Below are 19,820 nucleotides of genomic sequence, written 5' to 3'. Positions count from 1 at the left end.
TTTCCTTAAACAGTTTCCCATTTATCGTAACGTACCACAAAATGGGATTAGGATCTTGGATCATTGTCTTCACGGGAGCACTATAAATGCCAGGTATGGTGTGTTTGCAAAGAAATTCTCACTGATTGAAAAAAGAACACGAATTCGTTCGTGTCATTCTCGCAATGCGCAAATGACTCGACAATTTTGTATGCCGCTTCTTACAGGAAATGCTAATGAGTTGACTGGTGGCATTAGATAATCGCCAATTGCGGCGACTCATATCTCATGACTTGACAACAAACAAGCAGGTAACACGTCTATAAGAAATCTTTATTTTAGTAGTAATTTATTTAGTTATTCAAAGCCTTTGAACGTTTGTCCTCAACTACTATGACTTAATAAACCACTCGATACTTTGGAGGGACCTAAAGGGGCTGTCGAGTTCTAAATGCTTAAAAAAGTGAAATCAATTTATTTGGGTGCAGGATAATTAAGATGTCGATATAACCCTTAAAGCGATCGAACTTTGAATCGTTTCTCTGACGGAACGCTTTACCCCTGAGATGGGATCTTTAAAATTAAATTCTGCCAACTTTTAAGTTTGATAATAACCCACGCCGGAAGATGAGCAAACACAATGATAGGGGGAGGGGAGGGGGGGCAAGGGGGAGACATAGAACAAGAGTTAAGGAAGGATCTCAAGTAAAGAGGGGAGGAAGATTTGGCTACACGTGCGTCTGTCGGGCATTTGGTCGCAAAACCGAATGATTTATCATTCAAAAGTTATAACCTCTACCTGACAAAGAGACTGATCCTAGTCAGGGTGACGCAAGGGTCTGACGTTCACTTGGACCCAGTAAAGTGAACACAACATCACACGTGTAGCTACAAGAAAGAAGTATATTCATTTAATACATCAAAAATTGCGTAAAAGTGAACACAACATCACACGTGTAGCTACAAGAAAGAAGTATATTCATTTAATACATCAAAAATTGCGTTTAACCTACATTTCTTCATTTGAATTAACTACAATGATAAAGAAAACCCAATATAGCCGAGAGAGTTTACATGGTGATCAGTGGTAAATACAGCGAGAATTGGCATACAAAGCAAAAAGCTCTTCATTCTGTACATCACACTAATTTTGTAAATAATCACAAATATCCATGCATCTGCATGTTTACTTAAATACGAGCAACATTTGTACTTCTGCTGGGCAGTCGCTGATTGTCAGGACATCTTTTACCACGGACGAACGAGGCCAACACACCTAATGATTTTCAAACTTAAACAAATAACACTCATCTTCCTACAGTAGGTTTTGTGTTTGGTCTCGTTCTAAAGGCCAGGGCTTACGGATCAAAAAAGTGGTAAATAAGATACTTTTGTAACAGTGACTAAATGTCTCTTTCTTTCCAAATCCGGCAGTCTCTTTTTTTCCTGCCATTTTTTCTTAACTTATTTGCTACTTTTTCACAAACGAATCTCGCTACAGCAAATAAGCTGAACATGGGGCACACAGCAAAATCAACAAACTTGGCTCTCCTCGGAAAAATCATTCTTGTACCAATTATTTTAAAACGACTTCTATTTTACGAGGACAACGAAAAAATTAAAAAACTCTGGTGAGCAGGTTTTTCAGAAATATATTTTTTTCAATGCAATTGATCCGAAAACGCCTATACAGCTACAAAAACCATACTTTGACTTAATTTGCATTCGACCATCTATCCAAAGCTAGACAAAACGACTTCAGACTATCGCATTGTACAAAAGGCAGAGATATCTACTCCATTAAGGGCGATACAAAAATATAACGCGCTATTTATCTTCAGTTTTGAGCTGAAAGAGGGGAACGATGTATACAGTGAATGAAACTTTTGATTCCTTCTAAAAAAGACACTTTGAAGAAGTAATCAGAAGTAAACTGCCATTGCGCTAAGGTGGACAACGGACATAAAAAACTAGATAATGCCAAATCTTAACGAGTTGCTATGACTCTTAAAGAGGCGAAAGATGTTAAACCACAAGGCAATGTGAATGAATGTACAAAGGTGAGCTGTACACAATTCTTGAAGATGAACATGCGTCACGGAACAGTTGCGTGACCAAAGCCCTCAGCATAGAATGTAGTCCTTACGTGACATTGCTAACGATTGCAAAGTGTCATACACACAACAGCTCTTTAAGCAAGACACAATGCAGTTGTCACATTAGGAGGGCTAATTTGTACTTTAATTACGGAATGAAATCTGGAGAAGACGAATGAAAACTGCATGAATGTATGTAACGAATGGAAATATGCCCGCGTCTACTAACTAAAACCCAGAGGAGAAATATCTCATCCCATCACCCCACGCTGTCTTCCCAACCCCCTTCCCTCATAAGTGCTACCTGGGAAGATTTTCATACACAGGTAGCACCTTTTCTACTAATTTCAAGGCACAATCCTGCGTATCAGGGCCAGCGCCGTAACAGATTATTCGACATGTCTAATTGGCTGGTATAACAAACAAAATCTCGAAATTATTACTAGACCGAAAAAGCCTGTTTATTCCTATGGCGTTGATCATCAGAACTGCGGCTTTCTCTACGGTAGTGTGAGAGAAAACTCTTTACAAATCTCACACTTTGTCTAGCAAATAATAGAAAACATTTCGGTTCTCTAGATTATATAATACATTCCTACAAAATCATCTCACGGCCACATCACCCCTGAGTAGGCGGCTGTGTAGGAGCTACTGAGGGAAGACCCATGGAAGGCATCATATGTGTGACGCCCGGTTGAGCCATCGCACCAGGGTACGCTGAGTACACGGGTTGAAGGCCCCCCATGGGGAGGTACGCCGAAGCCCCCGTTGTAACCCCCGCAAGGGGCATTACAGGCATCTGGGGCATAACAGGGGGAATCTGGGCGTAAGTGTATTGCGGGGGCACGTTTTCGTAGTTGGAAAGCAGGCGTTGTTGCTGCACTAATTTGTCCTCGTTCACCTTCAGTTGATCTTGCTGCGCTTGTATTTGACGATGCAGCTCTTTCTGCTGTTCCTAAAATGAAATCGCAAGGAAGTGTTGTTTCTAAGGCAATCAAAAGGGTTTTTGGCATTCACTTAAAACTTTTCTATGAACGACTGGATATTTACTACAACATTTTATCCAGAGATGTATTGCTGGCTGGTTTCAGAAACTTCGAAGGAAACCAACACTGGATACACGCATCGAAGCATAAATACCTTACACTGCCTTCAAAAAGAAAAACGAAAAACACTTTCGAATTTTGGAGAGCACGCACTTGATAGGAAATGCAAGTAAGAATATCTTGGGGGTGTAATCTCTTGTGCGAATTTCTTGCTATTGCATAAAATCATCCCTCAATCGAATGGATATTTTTGTCCACTGCGTGACATCTGTTAAATAACTTTACAGAATAGAAATGCGTGCACCGTTGTGTGACAAGAATTCCGTTCTTTAATGAAACCCTTGCGTGACACGGGAGTCCCGCAACACACCTGTAACTCGGCTTGCTTCAACTTCTGCTGTTGTTCTTCAAACTCCCTTTTCTGTTGTTCCAGCTCGAATTTTTGTCTCTGAAGCTGCTCCAGCAGGAAAAGCGTTTTGTCGTGTTCCTGGTGAGGAGAGAGACACAACGGTTAACTCCTTTAATAAAAAGAAAATTTTGCAAACTTCTTGCTCCGAACAAAATAAAATCATCAACGCCATGTCTAGAAGGGCGATTTCTACTCAACCTCACTTCAAAACCCTCAAATATCTCTCCCCACTCTCCCTCTCTCCATTTTGGCCAAAGTGGTTAATTTAAAGGCAAGACACTTTCATTCCTACGCCTTTGACAAACAGGGGCTAATCATGTTCTTTTGAAGTCCGAAATATTAGTCTAGTTTAATGAGAGGTCCACGTTATGAACAACTATTGCGTAAGGCACGTTTTGCCACGATATATTCAGAGCTGAACAGTTCACATTCTATTGAAAGGCGCTGAAATATTTCATGCATGAGGAAAGATCTTTTAAAACAATACATTTACAAACAATGTTGGTTTGGCTGTAACGGCTGTGCCTTAAGCATCCAGGTTACGCGATGGCTGTTTTTGATTAACGGCCACAGACACATCACAGCCACTGCTTCTTCCAAATGCACAATATTTGGTTTTAAAAAGCTAGCAATCTCAGTAACCTACCAACAAAAGTTCCTGCTGTTTCTTCTGTTCTTGCATAATACTTTTGACATCTTCGACGGAAATCTTTCTCTCCTGTAAAAAAAAAGTCGTTACAAAAGACAAAGAGTTAAAGCAAAGGTCGCTATAATTGAAACTTACTCAGATATTCATTACCCGAAGAAGAATAAAATATAGCACACAAATAAAAACAGAACAAATTCAAAACAAACCAAGAAAGGAAAAAAGTCACCCGCACTGAATCCAAAACAACGGTCACTTACCCTCGGACCTTCTTCGTCATTTGTCGGCTGATCTTCGGCATCTAGCACTGGTGGGGGTGGGATAAACTCAGTGTCAAAGGACATCTCTTGCGGTGAACTCTGGTCCGTCTGGCTATTTTTACGCGGCTTAACTTCAGGCTCTGCAAAGCTCTTAGGTCGAGGTTTCGGTGGAGGGGCACCTGGTTTCTTTGATTTCTGTCCAGTGCTGGACGTTCTTTGCCTGATCTCGGTCTCCTCTTTGGCTGCCGCTGCCTTGGCACCGGCAACGATAACGCGGAGCTCGCCATCATTCTCTGGTACCTCTTTTTCTTCTGATCGTTCCTTTCGTTTTTGCATAATAAACTGCCCAAAAGCAAAAAAAGGCTTGGTTAGGGAAAAGATCGCGTTTTGAACAAGAGCAGCTCAAAGCTGAAAGGAATGAAAGATACAAGTAGCAAGAGGAAACACGAACACAAGAGACGTCAGGAAGGAGACACTGAAAATGAAAAGTGAGTTGAATCAATTATCGTAGTGCGAACCAACGCAGACGAATCCTAATTTCAGTTTGCACCGTTTCTTCTAAGCAGAATTCCAGATAAAACAATCTCACTTTCAAATGTTATCACGCACGTACGGAAGAATTTTTCTGTTACAGCTTTGTAAGGCAGTTGAACCTCCAGAGGAAGGTCTCTCTTTTGTTTTACTCTGTGGACCTTCAAGTTGTATTTGGGGCATTTATATTGGTTGAAAAAAAAAATAACTACAAAAGGCTCCCCTGACACTTACCGCCAATTCAGAACCTTTAGTTGTTACCTGCAAGGTTGGAAAAAGGGAAAGCAATTCAGCAATTGACTTGCTTACTTAATTGAAAAACAAGTCTGAACCAACCGCAAAACGTCTTTTACCATTAAAATCTTTAAAATACCTTCCAATTGGCTTTCTGCACTGAAAACTGACTAAACACCCTTGATCCATCTGCGTCACCACAAGCTTGTCTCAGCTGATCCTTTGTCATAGATTCAATGTCTTTAGCGGACTTGCCAGACAATGCCGCCACACAGCTGACAACAACAACAACACACACACAAAAACACAAATTAAACAGGCTTATTGTAAACCGTGAAGTCTTGGATTAGAACTAAAGCCATCCCACAGTGGTGATGATCAGACCAGCAGATTGGGCAACATTTCTATCTATCTCCTCTTGTTTCGTAATACATCTTGAACAAGACGTTGCCTACACTTCCTCAAATTTTCTCTTCTCTTTCTAATTGCAGCGCCATTCATAGCAATCATTGCTTGAATGGCCCGCCATGGTTGTTCATTATTATGCATAAATGTCGCTGATTCTGAAAAAATGATTCCGTTTTGAATGTCGAGAACTATTTTCAGATGTTAGTAATGTAGGATTTCTATCGTCCAAAATTGTCGTGAAGAAAGGGTGACGTAATCTCGTAGACGGGAGAAATTTCTTCAATGCCACAGCACACCCAGGTCTTTCATGGATCATACTGGGAATAAACGCTAAAATAAAAATTAAAAAGGAACCTATGTCCGTACCCAGCAGTTTCATTCTATAAGTGGCTTGATACGAGCATGCCTCTAAAATATCTATTCTTTTAATTTTCAGCAACAAACCTGTCACTAAAACCTTTACTTTTCAACCATTCTTTGACCTGCTTTGCGTTTGAATCAGCCGTCAGATTAACGGTCGGTGTGTCTGTCACAGTAGAATGGGAAAAATAAATTATTTAAGGGAGAGGAAAGAGGAAAGGGGAAAAAAGAAAGGAAAAGGAAGGGAAAGAGGAAGAAAGAAAAAGGGGAAAAGAGAAAGCTGATTTAATGTTTTTAGACGCGGGCCAATAAAAATGAGATGCTTCACTGCGTTCTGCTCAAGAAGAGCAATCTAAAAAGACTCTCCAACTACAAAATATTCCGAGCAGGAACTCATAGAAGAAAAGGAAAACCGAACAACACAAGTGACACCCGAAAACTTTGTTTCCGTTATATGAATGCCTTTCTCCAGGAAATTTATCACCAATCCTCTATCCAGTTTGAATAGTATGTTACCAAACATATTGCAAGTGAATCATTATCTCTGAACGACGTAGTTTACCTCTAAGCTACTAAAGCGGTGGACTACGAAATGCACGCCACCCTCTCCCTCTAGGGGAGGAGAGAGGCAAGGGGGAGGGGTTGGTGGTTAAGACGTGAACTAAACAAAGACTTCCAGTAGAACACTCGAAAGAAAGCAGGTCGGTGTAATGTAGGACGGCTGAAGGACTGGGAAGGGACAACTAATGTAATGTCGCGACACTTTACCCTAAGACAGAACAGGAACAACGAAAAATAAGATGAACAATGGCAAAAAGAAAACCCCTCACCTTTCCGTTGGGCTGTTGGTGTGAGTCCCCCCTGACTGTGAGTCATTCTTCGCTTGAGTTCATCGTTTAACATGTCTGCTGAGCTCACTGTCGAAGGAAGAAAACGGTTTTTGCTCACTTGAGAAAGAATTTCATTGCATAAAATACTGTGTAGAAAACAACAGGACAATAATTTCATCCCCTAATTTATTTTAACGCTCAATTTCTTTAACGACTAACATTCCACGAGTCAAAATATATCATTTTCACATTTCATCAGTAACCAGATCGCCTCACGGGACACAAAGGAACCAAACCTATGATCCTCGTTCCCAACATAAGGCTCGATTTCCGACTTTTTCTCTCATCCGGCCGCGTACAGCGGCTAGTCAATAGAGCCTCACACGCAATTCGTACCTCCACGCAGAAGTCACACCTCGTGCACGTGCGAGCTGCGTGTCCTCCTTATGGAAGATTCTTGTGTTCGTGTTGCTACACTTGCTCAGAGCCCTTTCACTCCCAAGAACTACGTATCACTTTTCACTGTCTGATATACATTTCATGTCACATATATCTTGAAATATCATGTCATCATTATGCTTTTAACCCCTGAGAGTGACTAATATCTAATTTCCCCCGTATCAAACATCAAATTGACGAGAATAAAGGAATTGATCATCACTGCTACTAAAGGAGCTCATGATTGGTCACCAAATTTTCCTGGTCGGTAACTTAGGATATGCCGAGAGTAGTGTGAAGGATATGTATACAGATGTTAAAGTGTGAAGGGTTATGCAAGACTCACTTTTTCGGTCACTGCAGGAGTTCAAGGGTTAAAAGGAAAACAAAACTTTACACTCACTTCTGTTCTGTTGAGCCTGTTCGCGTCTTTTCTTTTCCTCTTCTGGGTCAACTTTTTTCAGATTTCTTGCTTGGATGGCCTTGGTAAAGTCTGTAGCCACAGGCGTGGCTTCTGAAAACCAAAACATGCATGTGTTTGACACAATTCTCCACCCAAGTAAAAATTTCAGTTTGAAAGGTAAGATGATACAATAGGAAGCAACGAGTAGATAACGAGCGAGCTTTCATTGGCACCGCGCGGCAGAACAAGCGGTAAAGCCGCGAGAAATGGGCCAGCTCATCCCTCGTTGCTTCGACGCTTGCACCGCTGTGTAGCGAGAGCCTGGTCGCAAGCTACGTATTTTAAATCATTTTTGAGCAAAAAATGTCTTCAATTAAGGAAAGGTACAAATTAGAATGGGAACAGAGATATACGCCGAAGAGTCGGCTGCGAACTAAGAGGAAACAAGGATGGTCGGAAATAGAGAACATTAAAACGGACTGCGAAGCAAACATTGGAAAATTTCAGGGTTTATTATATTTCCCAGGGCGCGCACACCATTACATTTCTCCCATCAGACGGAAGGCATCAAGAAACTTTTCCCAAACCTTTCTCTTTCTCTTTCTCTTTCACCGTCTTCAAGATTACTGTTGGAGGGGGTGAGGAAGGTGAGGGAGAGGTGGAAGGGGGTTGGCTTGTGGGCACGGGTGGGTTTATCACCAGATGCGAGGGAGGTGCAGATACGGGCCTGTTCTGCTTGGATATTCCCACAGGTCGTAGCTCCACATGAGGAATCTTTGGACTCTCTGACACTGTGCCAGTTGCTGTCTCAGGTTTTTGTACCTTAAAAAGTCCAAAAAAAAAAGACAAAATTCTTATCGTCAGTACGCGAACGAAGAACAGGTTTTTCCTAGCGTCTACCGATCTGATAAAAAAAAAAGGTTTCATTTATTGAATGATTTTGTGTGTGTTTCCAAGTATCTCAGGTCCAAGTAACTTAAAGGCTACTTACCAGTGTCTGCGATGACGTAACCAGCGCTGTTGGTATGGGTGGAGGAGCCGTTGTTGGAGGACTGGGAAGCAAAACTAAAGCGCAAGTATTCACTGATTTAGTATTAAGAGGGAGGCGCGAGTTTTCTAGGCTAATTACAGAGAAAAGCGAACTACAGCCAAGTATTCCAGTGTTCAAACTATTGCTGGAATTGGTCACACGGGGAAAGCGAAAGGGAGAGAATGGTGAAATCAAACGGGGATTTTACGAAGGAAAAGGAAAAGGAAAGAAGAACCCGTAGGATGGATTGTACCCGTTCGACCTTGAAAACTGTAGGTAAAGTAACTGATAATGCAATACTTTGTGACGTATCTGGTCTTGAGCTGAACTTAACGTAGGCAATTTTTCAGTATTCAAAAAAACCGAAAAAGAAAAAAAAAATTCTCAAATAGTCAGATAGACAAATAAGAACTCGGCCAATATCCAACCATCTTGACCTCACGCTTGGTCAATAACGCATATTTATTACCCGTTCGGTCACTACCACTTCGACACTGAGGGGTCACAACATAAAATACTTCACCTGTTTCTTCCACAATTGTACTCGGTACAAAGCCTATGGAGCCCTCAGAGTTTCTGACGCACCACCACTGGCGGCTATCAAGAAGAACCTGTATTTATACCAAACCCAAACATTAAAATCCCGCTTCAATTCATGGCTTACTACTCTTTTTACTTAAAAGCAGTTAAACTTTCCAATTTTACTTGACAATCAAAACTCGTTGGACATTTGATCGTGATTAGTGATCATCCAAGGGAGGGTAGTTCTTAAAAGGACTGTCGTCCTTGAGAACGGCTTATTTTCCCTCGGCGACCTGAGCGGAAGTCATCATCAGAGATAAAGGAGGAGTTGTTTATCTGTCACTCAAACGTTTCAGGTCTAGTTTGTGAAAACCGATTGATCAGTTTTGCGCCGACATTATTGGCTATACGACGCAAGTGAAGCTGTGATACGTTACTTTAGATCTGATGATCAGCTTTTCAAAGTTTCCGAGTCTGCAGGAAGTTAACAAGGCTCGGGACGGGTCACCTCAGCACAAGTGTCCCGTCCCGTTAACGGAAAGAATGACTTGCACAAGTTATCCTTTGTTATAATTAGATCGTTCTGTTGGGTGTGTTACGTTTGTTGGTTATGTTTTTTAAGTGAGCAAGTCGTTTGTAGGGCGTAGGTATTGTTGACATAACTTAGGAGCAGTCTGTTCAATGAGTACACTAGTTTTCCAAGGTGTTTCATAGAATCTCCTAGGCGCCATTAAATGTATGCAAAGAGGAAAAAATCAATTCTTACCGAAACTTCTTCTCCCTGGCGAACCGTCAGTTCTTTGCTGTTTCTTGCTTGAAAATCGTAAAGGACGCGCACTCTTCTCAGGCCTTTCTTGGGCGGACTACAACAAAGATAACAAGAGTTTCATTAAAAGCTGATTATCAGCCAACAAGCAGACTATCGTGTTTAGGTTTCGCCTTTACAAAGTAAGACAATTTTTTTTGGAGCACTTTAAGAGTGACTTGAAAACCAAAGTTGTTAGAGCAGCCAAAAGTAATTTTAAAGAGCCGATAGGGAACTAAAGTAAAAAAATAGAGAAACTTTCCTATCAACGCACGTTATCAGTTTCAGCAGAGTTCGCTGTTACATCAATGGAACAGTCACAGTTGTTTACCTTGATGGCGGTGATTCTGAAGATTCTTTCATACTTGCTAGTCTTCTGAACTTGGCTGCTGCTGATAGCACCGCTGGATTGGCCAGGTTTGCAGCAGAATCATCTCCCTAGAAAAAAACAGACAAAACAAATCACCCCGCAAAAATGATTTTCATCCATCTTCTGTGCAATAGGCATAGAAAGTAGTACCCGACTAAGGGAAATCGAAGCAATCACTTTTCCAGAGGAGCCATCAAGGGAACTAACTTCCCTATGATTAAGCAACAAAGCATTCACCATAAGCTCTCTGAAATTTTAAGAGATCCCTTATAACAAGACAGAATCTTGACTCTCTCAGTAAAAGGCACAGTTTGTTTCAACAACAAAATGGTACCAAAATGGTAACAAATCATGATAAAAAGTTTCTGCGTTGAGACGTTTCTTCAATCACTTGACGTACCTTTCTGGATCCATCATTGAGTTGGGCCACAGCGGCAGCATTAGCAGCAATAGCGGCACTAAGGTTGGACACATCTTTACCAGCGATCACTTCAGGTGGAACCCAACCGTCCTTGAACACAGGATTGTATGGGGCGATAAACTGATCCTTGAACTGTTTGCTTGACCTGACAAATTAGGGAAATGGGAAAAACAAATCAATCTATCCACTTACCCAGGGGCGTAGGCAAGATTTTTCAACAGGGGAAGGGATAGGGTTTATTTTGTGGATGGTGGGGGGGGGGGGGGGGGAAAGGGGGGAAAAGGAGCATTGCAAGATCCTTTGGTGCTGCAAAAGGCCACTGCTAAGTTCTAAATACCCTCACTTTCAAAACGAGGCCACATGCAAAACCTTTCTTGTAAATAAAGAAAGCTAAATCATTTTCAAGGCTGTGCGCATCTCGAAAATTGCTATTCATTATTAGTTCATAACGAACAGAGAGGAGGGGTCACGTGCCCCGTAGTTCCCTAAGCTACTTCCTCGTAACCAATCTGTCAACCAACCAATCATTCAATCAATTAATCGAATATTTTCAAGTTTTCCTGGTTTTTGACCAATCATTGCTCGAGTGATATCTGGGTCAACTTGCAATCACTTACAACAGTACGGTAGTAACAGCTCTATATAGGAATTCCTCTACAGGATATCACCGAAAATGTTTTCATCACAACGTTCCTCCTTAATTTCTATTTATTTTAAGACGTTACTTAGGAATACAGCTTCACATACTTTGGCATCGTCCAGTTGGGTCCTAGAGACATCCATAATTCGGTTTCCTTTGAGGAGAGACAGTTCTGTAGCAAGTCTATTGTTTGAGTTGTAAGCAGAGGCACAATAACTGCTCTGGCCTTCTCGGGGCTGGAAAAAAAAACAATTCATAATCATAAACTATCACACCAATTTGTATCCCGAAAACCAAGATATCGTGATCAATTCACGTTATCTGGCAGAAGAGAAGAGAGTCAGACGGTGAATACCAATTGAAATAAGTAGCTGGCGACCTCCGCACGAGAGGAATTGTCCACGAGAGAATTTAGGAAGATAAAGTGGGCCTTACAACAGAAATCATGTCAAAGGAAAAATTGATCATCGGAGTAGATATCTTCGAAATCAAAATAAAACCTACTGTGTTTGTTGACCGTTTATCTAGCACAAGTGCCTGCGCGATAATTAAGCGAATAAAATGAAAGATACTACTTACCCTCCTGTACAGCGAATCAACAACGAAAGGGGAACAAATAAATAGTGAACCAATTCAGCTGCGTTAGGATTGTGAATGTGTTGCCTCAGCTTGCCCTGTGTAAGAGAAAATTAAAGTATTTTTATGGCGCATTCTGATTGAGAATTGAATGACCTAAGCCAGACTAATCACGAGGGCCAATCAGCAAAAAGGAAACCGTAAAAAGAGAGCCAATGAAATTCACAACTGTGTTTCAGCTTTACATCTAATTGGTTGAAATGGTAATGCGAGTTTCGTAAAGCAGACACAAAGCGAAGTGTAGGAAACCAATCTAATATAAGAGTATTTTCATTACTTATTTACAATTGCCTACAACATTCATGATGAAGGAGGGGGGAGGGGTAAGTTTCTAAAGAAAGTGTGTTGCTGCGTTGGTGGGGGTACTACGAGATAATTTTATTTTATCAACTGAGTTGATAATGAAAATTAGTCACCGTAGAGAGTTTCTAAAGCTGACGTTTTGAGCAATAAACCTTCGTCAGAACGAAGATCTGACGATCCATGGTCCGCTTAGTCACAAGAACTAACTTTGTCACGCCACGCAAACAAGGCAACGTGACATGGTGTCCACGTTATACTAAAAGGAACACAAACAACTAACAAGTTAAGATAATGTTGAAGACGACTTACCAACAAGATCAAGGCATGTTTTAATTTCTGAAATGCATCAAAGAATTCAGCCTCAGGCGGCGGGCGCGCTTCAAGTGACAAAGAACTTTCTGTTGGCATTACAATGACAAAAAGTATTCGTAAAAAAGATGTCACTGACATAAGAATAACATTTGAGATCGAGGTGCACTGATCTAAGATTCTAACTTACGTTTAACTTTTCCCTTCTTTTTCTGCAGCTTTTTCCAGGCCTCAGCCGATCTCTTTGTTCTCATAACTAAGTTCTCGATATCATCTATACAGTGGTTCAAGATTTGCTAGAATTAAAATAAGCAAATTTAATATTAGGCTCTTTTCTTTTCTGAAATTAGCAACTAAACTGGAGAGATTTGCCTCTTGCCACTTTGCGTAGTTACTGATCGAGCGTTATAAAATACATTTTTTTTCCCATGCTCTTTTACAGAGCACAATATCATCCAGGTTACATCTATTTACTGATCTGCAACCTCAGTAAGCGGGGGAGGGAGGGAGAGGAGGGGACGGGGGGAGAGGGGGAGAGGGGGAGAGGGGGAGGGGGGAGAGGGGGGAGAGGGGGAGAGGGGAGAGGGGGAGGGGGGAGAGGGGGGGAGAGGGGGAGAGGGGGAGAGGGGGAGAGGGGGAGAGGGGGAAGAGGGGGAAGAGGGGGAAGAGGGGGAAGAGGGGGGAGCGGGGGAGAGGGGGAGATGGGGGGGAGGAGAGGGGGAGAGGGGGAGAGGGGGAAAAAGGAGGGAGGGTTTTAAATCTCCTAAGGCATCAAACCTGTGGCTGTAAGGAAGTCTTTGTTTACGTTTTTTGCTCATTAGCTCTTGCTCTTCATTTTCCTATCAAGCTACAAATGGTATTACATAATCGAAATATAGAACATATCTACCCGTCTCTGAACTTTTCATTCCAATACATTTTAAATTCTCTCGGCCACACGATGTTAAAAGTTAGAAATTTTGAAAAGAAAGTACGGGTACATTAGCAATTTCGCCACTCAGGAAGTTGGCCGTTTTGCAATAGCGAATGTTTCAGTGAGATTTAGACACGATAAGCTTCAAATTTTAAATATTACTAACTCTGAGATGCTTTCTCGAGTTTTGAAATAATTCTCCTTCAAACATTTTATCCTTGATGAAATGGGATCAATGTCACCATCTCAGTAACTACGCACCTACCCCTCCCCTAACCCAACAACAGCCAACTGATAAAAAGTTAGGTAATGTTGGGTTAGGGGAGGGGTAGGTGAGCAGTTTCTTAGCTACTGACATGAATCATTGTCTCTTACCACATCTCTGTTTGTTCTCGCCTCCAACAGTTCCGCAGACAGTGTTTCGTCTGGAACATCGGAGGATGTTTCTCCCGCTTGGTATCTTGATGACACTTGTGGTTTTCCAGTTTTCTTCGGACTGGTATCAGACACGGCTGAGAAGGCTGCAATCGTTTGTGCCACAAGTGACTTTCCATACAAATCTAATCTCTCCTGGTCAACCCCCTAAAACCGTGAATAATAAGGAAAGGCCTTAGCTTTGCTTCATTTATAAATAATCTTTTCGGACAAAAACACGAAATAATTTTTTACAAGATTCTGACTGATAGAACAATGAAGAAATCTTTACCGTGGGGGGAGGGGGCGCTGGGTGTGTAGGGGGTGGGGGTAGTATGGCGCCTCCTTTTGCTGCAAATTTGTTTGGCATTGCCTACGAAAAAAAAATGATTCTTGTTATTTCTAAGAAATTAAATTAATTACATGTAATAGTTTAACAAAAAAAGAATGGTGACTTGTGATCTTAGAGATTTAAAAAATCTGATTCATTCGCCATCTCGTGATAGTTATTATTCACTCACTTGAAATACCCTTTTTTTTTAAGAATAACATTGTCTGCAATTATAGGGCTCTCAAGAAAAACCCAAAAACGATTCCCAACTGTAGCCTAGATTTACGAGGGAGAGAAATCGTCAAGTCGATTTTCCTTATAATTATCCTCAATAGACACGTTAAATACGCTCTCTCTTTTTAACGATTTGAAAAATAAATGCAAAAAGACTACTTACGGCTTTGCTGCTCGATGCTTTCATAATTTCAGTTGCAACAACAGCAGCCTATTCAAAAGCAAAAAAAAAAAATGAGCTACAGAGAACTTAAGTGCAATCTAGACCGATGATGTCCAATAATTCAATTACAGACTTTACCATTAATTTTAGTACAGAATTGTGAGTTACAAATTACATACCGGAACCCTGTCTGACTGAAACAGATGCATAGCAGCAAACTTATTCTCTGTTTGCAGAGTGTTAAATACTAACACACTGTTTAGGTCAGGGTCATCGCTAAAATGATGTACATGGCCTACAGTGTTCAATGAAAACACTTCTACTACATCCTGCGTGAAAGAAGAAGAAAAACAACATTTCAAAAGAGATTCTCTCAAGCAAGGTTCAATATCCAACTAAGTTGTACACTTCCACCTCCTTATACAACCCTTCCTGTATCACAAGAAGAAATGACAGCAACTTTTATTTGTTTTATGAAATCCAACATGATCTATTTTGTCCATGTGTTTAACATGGTCAAAATTAGAAAGGCATATTAAGAAAATGCTTAGGCACAGTACCACAACAAAGTGCTACCTTGCAGTATCTTCATGGCCAACAAGGAAAAACTTTTCAAGGGGGAATACATGTGGAACTCAAATTCATGGAATTTTCACCTGAGTCATTCCAGAACATTTCTTTATTTTAAATGCATCCTGGATGCAATGCATCTCAGAGAAATGCATGTGTACAGTTTAAATCTTCAGGGGGAAAAAAAAATGAGCAAATACTGAAAGAATATCTGTCTTCTATTCAAGTTCACTCGAATGAAATGAAGTAATGCTGAATACAGAAATCTTAACGATCTCTAATATATTACATATCAAAACAAGTTATGGTAATTTGCATCTTGACCTGTGTCTCCCCATCTAAAAGCACCACATCAGTGTCTGTCAATCTCATCTCCATCTCTTTTGTCCACTGGTTCCCTTTTGCTAACAATTCCTGCAAGAAAAAGGATCCTGAACATCCTGATAGAGCCCTTCTCATGTACTGATAGAAAATGAACCCTTCAACTCCTGATCCATCTAAATTCTCCTTAAAGTACCATTCCTGAATGAAAAATTCAGGTCACAGAAACAAAGGAAATGATCACAAACTAAAGAAGCTACTGACTACTTAAAACAAATTCTTCCTGTGGATACCTCAAGAAATCTATAGAGAACAGTATGCAAAATGTCCATACTGATGTTTAAAGTGTGTAAAGGGTTAACGTTAAGTAATCATAAAATCTTAACAAAATTTAATTTTCACTCCCAATACAACTTGGTCATCATTCAACTTACATGTGTCAATTGTGAATTTTGTCACTCTTATTTCTAAATTTTCCCAATAGTGCTAAGAGCTGACATTAATATTTTCTTTCTTAGGAAAATTTCCTTTGATTCTTAACTTCCTTGGAAACTAGGTAAAAATCAGTACATATATTAAAGGCAAAAATTTGATGTAAACTAAACCTTAGTTTGCCTAAGTCTCTCCTTTGCTGGAACTTGTGCTTCTTGTGCTGTCTTTAGGGTGAAGGATGAAAGATGCTGCAGAAAAATATGCAGAATTGTTTTATTTATCAAACAGCAGTACAAAACCAAGATCATTTCAACCTCACCCCATTCTTTACAAAGATTTAGTAAGAGCTTATACTCTAAGTTTATTCCAGAGGGTAGCTTTGCAAAATTCCCCTCATTCTGAGAAAAATGATGCTTAAAACTTATCGAATGGGGTGCCAAAAATTGTGCCTTAGGATAAGTACTATTTTTTAGTTCTATTCCTTTGATGTAAGGTATTTGAAAACATAACTTACAGCTGCCTGTTGATTGATTTAGCAGTTGCTACATGAAACACACTTCCAACTTCATAGCCTCCGACCTTCTAAATTGCCTTCTCATCATTTTCTTGCTGATTGGACTTTTAAAAAAGTTCTTACCTTACCTTTTCTTGTACTCCCTTCCTTAAAAAGCTCCCCCCCCCCCTCCTCCTCCAAAGGAAAAAAAAAATAAAGCTCGGAGCCCATTGGGCCCTCTTAAGCTAATTCTAAATGAAGCATATGTACCAACAGATCAACACTCTTGACTCAAAACTAATTACAATTGTCTACAACACTTAATGTCCCCACTTATCAAGTTCATTTTTTTTAATACCTCTCCATGCAGATTTTGCCTTAAAAATATTAATACTACATGAGGAACAAGGGAGAGAAATGAAGAAACAAGAAGAAAGAAGAGAGATCTAAAAGCACATACTTCCAGAAGGAAATTTGTTCTTGCAAGAAACTGACTTGCAGCTTGAACAGGCTTCTTTTGATCTGATGGTGAAAGCAGATGATTATATTTCAATACAAATGATTTTTCAGAAGTTCCACGTTGGAAAGTAGTGAGTTACTATTTGAGATGATATCCTCTCACAAGTAGCAGGTAAGTGATCTGTTCTGTCCAACTCTCAGGACACCAGTTGTACAAATGTGTAAATACTTACCATCATGTGATCCCAGTTTAGGGGAGTTCTTGGGAGATCTTCCTGGATCAACATTATTGTTCTAAAAGAAAACAACCACAACAAAATCGTTTGAGCCTGTTTCAGGGCTAAGTTCTGCCCTACATGAAGGATCACTGAATTTTCTAGAAAAAGTGTTTAAGACTGTTGACATTGAAGTGTTACAAGAGCCAGCTCACTTTCATCAGAATTAATTCAGTACTTACTAAAGTTTGAGGCTTTCCCTTGTATGAACCACTATAAATGAAATCAGGCAAGTACAATTTTTAAATTCACCTCATTGCAATGCACAGATAAACAGCTTTGGAGTCAAATAATTCTCCCCATATCAATTAAATGGTTGATTTTTTTGTAAAATTTATAAATAATATACAATCATTTTCAGATTTTCATGAGTGTCCCATATAGGACTCTTCTTAATTTCCCAATAGTTTAAACTTGCCACATGTTCAATCATGTTCATCAGGAGGTTTATTTGGTTTTACCAAAAAACCGTTGTCTCCTACCAGTAATTAGCATCTAATTTCTCCTCTCATTATCCCCCCTGAATCACACGTTAAGGTCAGGAGAATACAGGAAATGATCACCAACTAGAAGCTCTTGATTATAACACAAATTCTTCTTAGAACCCTAGGCTTATGTATTATCTTTTAAGTTCTGATAGGCCATTTGGGATTCTGTTGGTTTTGATTTTACAACTCAGACTTCCCTGTTTTCTTCCAGGAAATTTAGAGCTGCATGAACATATTAGCAACCAGATAAACACTGTTCATGTTCATGGTGAAAATCAGTAGCCATCAAACTTGCCAGAACTTATTTTAGGTTTTTTAGGTTTTTTTGTCTGACAGATTACCTAACAACAAGAAATCATGATTTCTCCAAATTGACAATAAGTAACTAAATCTCAAATAGTTTGGCTTACAGATGAATTGGTGATAAATCAAATGTGACAGATTTTCTTGCTTTGTGAGAGTTTTCTTTCTTGAGTCTAAAAAGTCATAGAACTTATCACTGCCTTGCACAATTGCTAGGTGGTTTAAGTCCAAATGATGAAAGAATCTGTGCTTGACATCTCTGAGTTTGGGCTCATTCAACTCTTTTTGTTCCGCTTCTTAATGCTCACCAATTTTGGAGGGCTTAATGAAAGGAGAGAGCTTGGGAATGAAGCTCTAAAGCCGCTAAATGACTTCAAAATGGTTTGAATTAGGAAACTGGGAGAATATGCTATTGTAAAATTATGGAGGATTGTGAAGTGAAATCATAATTTCTGTCAATTCATCACTACACTTGAGTGATGCTGTGTTCATGTTAAAGCCTTTACAAATTGTGTAATTGATTTTAGAAAGAAGATCTAAGACATTAATGATTACAAATATCAATGGAAGCCCATAACTTACTTTTTCTTTGCATCAACCCCATTTAGATTTGACCAGGAAGAGTCACTTCCAAAATTGTAGGGTTCTAATGACTAAAAAAAAATATAGAATGCTTAACTTAATGGTCTTTCAACACAAGGAAAGTATTCATTTCAAATCACTGATGACAATTATGGTAGAATAGACATTAAGGAATATCAACTAAGACAAAACATATTTCAGTTCATTATGTATTCCATGTTTGGCTGAGATAGTGTTGTATTTGTCTGGTTTGGAAGGTGTACAATATTTGGAAATTTTGTTGATTTTTAAGTAGCACTGCACCATCTTGCTATTTTTCCTAAAAGTCCCAAAATAAATTCTGCATACTTCTAACTGATTGCAGCACTTTCCTTCTCACTGGGTCCAACATTTATTTTATGGCGGCATTCATTTGTAATTTTGCTTTGATCTGTGGTGTCTGATCAAGGATGTAATTAAATTTTTAAACTGATATGGATCTCTGCAAGATAGGGCATGCCAATCTAGCAGAAAAAAAAAACAGAAAGATCTTGCAAAACACACTGAGCAGAATGGTGTTGAATACAGTTGTGAACAGCCATACTTGCAAAAATTGAATTTAAGGTTATGGAAATTTAAAAGAAAGTGTCACTGCAGGGGAGTCACTTCAAGCCAATAGTTCAGCATAATAAATTCCTACTTAACATGAATCTTTCTTTATTTTAAATTTGATTTTTTCTCTGATAATGTTATTGCAATTAGGTGTAACTACAACTTCAAGAAAAACAAGTGAACATACCATCCTTGGTCCTGTTCGAGAGAAAAAGGAAAAAAAAAAAGAATTTCAATAAGTAAATTAAAATAACTTTGAAAAAACCTGACCACAATTTACTTAACTCAACCACAATTATGCTGATAGCTTTAACCATATAATTCAAAGCTACAATACACCCTATAAACAGCTACAGAGAAGGTGTAATTTCAATACTTCAAAATATACCTAATTGGCAGTGATTAGCAGAAAAGTTTGGGACAAAAATGTCCCCATACTTATGGTCAAAAGCCAAAGAACTTTTGCATGTGAGTTCCATCCACATAGACTACCATGATTTAATTGACTTTCCTTAAAAGAATACTCATCGCTTCAGTAGTTTAATTGTCATAAGAAACAAAGGCTTTTTGTCACT

The 19,820-nt window shown here is 39.5% G+C and overlaps 2 protein-coding genes across 2 annotated transcripts in view; both read right to left on the bottom strand.

Annotated features, from left to right (window-relative positions):
* Window positions 1-147, bottom strand: part of LOC131797921 (leucine-rich repeat protein SHOC-2-like) — a 2,876-nt gene extending 2,729 nt beyond the window's left edge. Inside the window, exon 1 of the mRNA XM_059115582.2 lies at window positions 1-147. This exon is cut by the window's left edge and continues 2,729 nt beyond it. Coding sequence (XP_058971565.2) covers window positions 1-21 — 21 coding nt within the window. The 5' untranslated portion in view covers window positions 22-147.
* A 793-nt stretch (window positions 148-940) lies between these two features.
* On the bottom strand, window positions 941-19,438 carry LOC131797960 (epidermal growth factor receptor kinase substrate 8). The gene is made up of 30 exons (XM_059115625.2): window positions 19,433-19,438; window positions 18,655-18,725; window positions 17,464-17,494; window positions 17,240-17,300; window positions 17,008-17,069; window positions 16,228-16,302; window positions 15,626-15,715; window positions 14,911-15,060; window positions 14,732-14,779; window positions 14,296-14,376; window positions 13,965-14,171; window positions 12,867-12,972; window positions 12,677-12,765; window positions 12,008-12,102; window positions 11,536-11,664; window positions 10,768-10,933; window positions 10,329-10,435; window positions 9,959-10,055; window positions 9,194-9,281; window positions 8,632-8,705; window positions 8,228-8,462; window positions 7,641-7,751; window positions 6,800-6,886; window positions 6,054-6,135; window positions 5,341-5,476; window positions 5,202-5,228; window positions 4,437-4,778; window positions 4,177-4,248; window positions 3,492-3,608; window positions 941-3,030 (listed from the first exon to the last, which is right to left on the bottom strand). The coding sequence occupies exons 1-30, from the start codon at window positions 19,433-19,435 to the stop codon at window positions 2,695-2,697; spliced, it is 3,375 nt and encodes a 1,124-aa protein (XP_058971608.2). The 5' UTR covers window positions 19,436-19,438; the 3' UTR covers window positions 941-2,694.
* Window positions 19,439-19,820: the final 382 nt, after the last annotated feature.

This window comes from Pocillopora verrucosa, chromosome 3 (genome assembly GCF_036669915.1).
Source record: "Pocillopora verrucosa isolate sample1 chromosome 3, ASM3666991v2, whole genome shotgun sequence".
NCBI lineage: Eukaryota > Metazoa > Cnidaria > Anthozoa > Scleractinia > Pocilloporidae > Pocillopora > Pocillopora verrucosa.
The sequence above is the reverse complement of the archived record's forward strand: the minus strand, read 5'-3'. Positions and strand labels throughout refer to the sequence as shown.

Excerpts from the sequence above, each read along its gene's own strand:
- LOC131797960 (XM_059115625.2), bottom strand. Across the intron at positions 14,172-14,295 it reads CAGCGCCCCCTCCCCCCACG|GGGGTTGACCAGGAGAGATT; the intron begins GTAAAGATTTCT and ends TCACGGTTTTAG. Across the intron at positions 12,766-12,866 it reads AAAGAAGGGAAAAGTTAAAC|AAAGTTCTTTGTCACTTGAA; the intron begins GTAAGTTAGAAT and ends TAATGCCAACAG.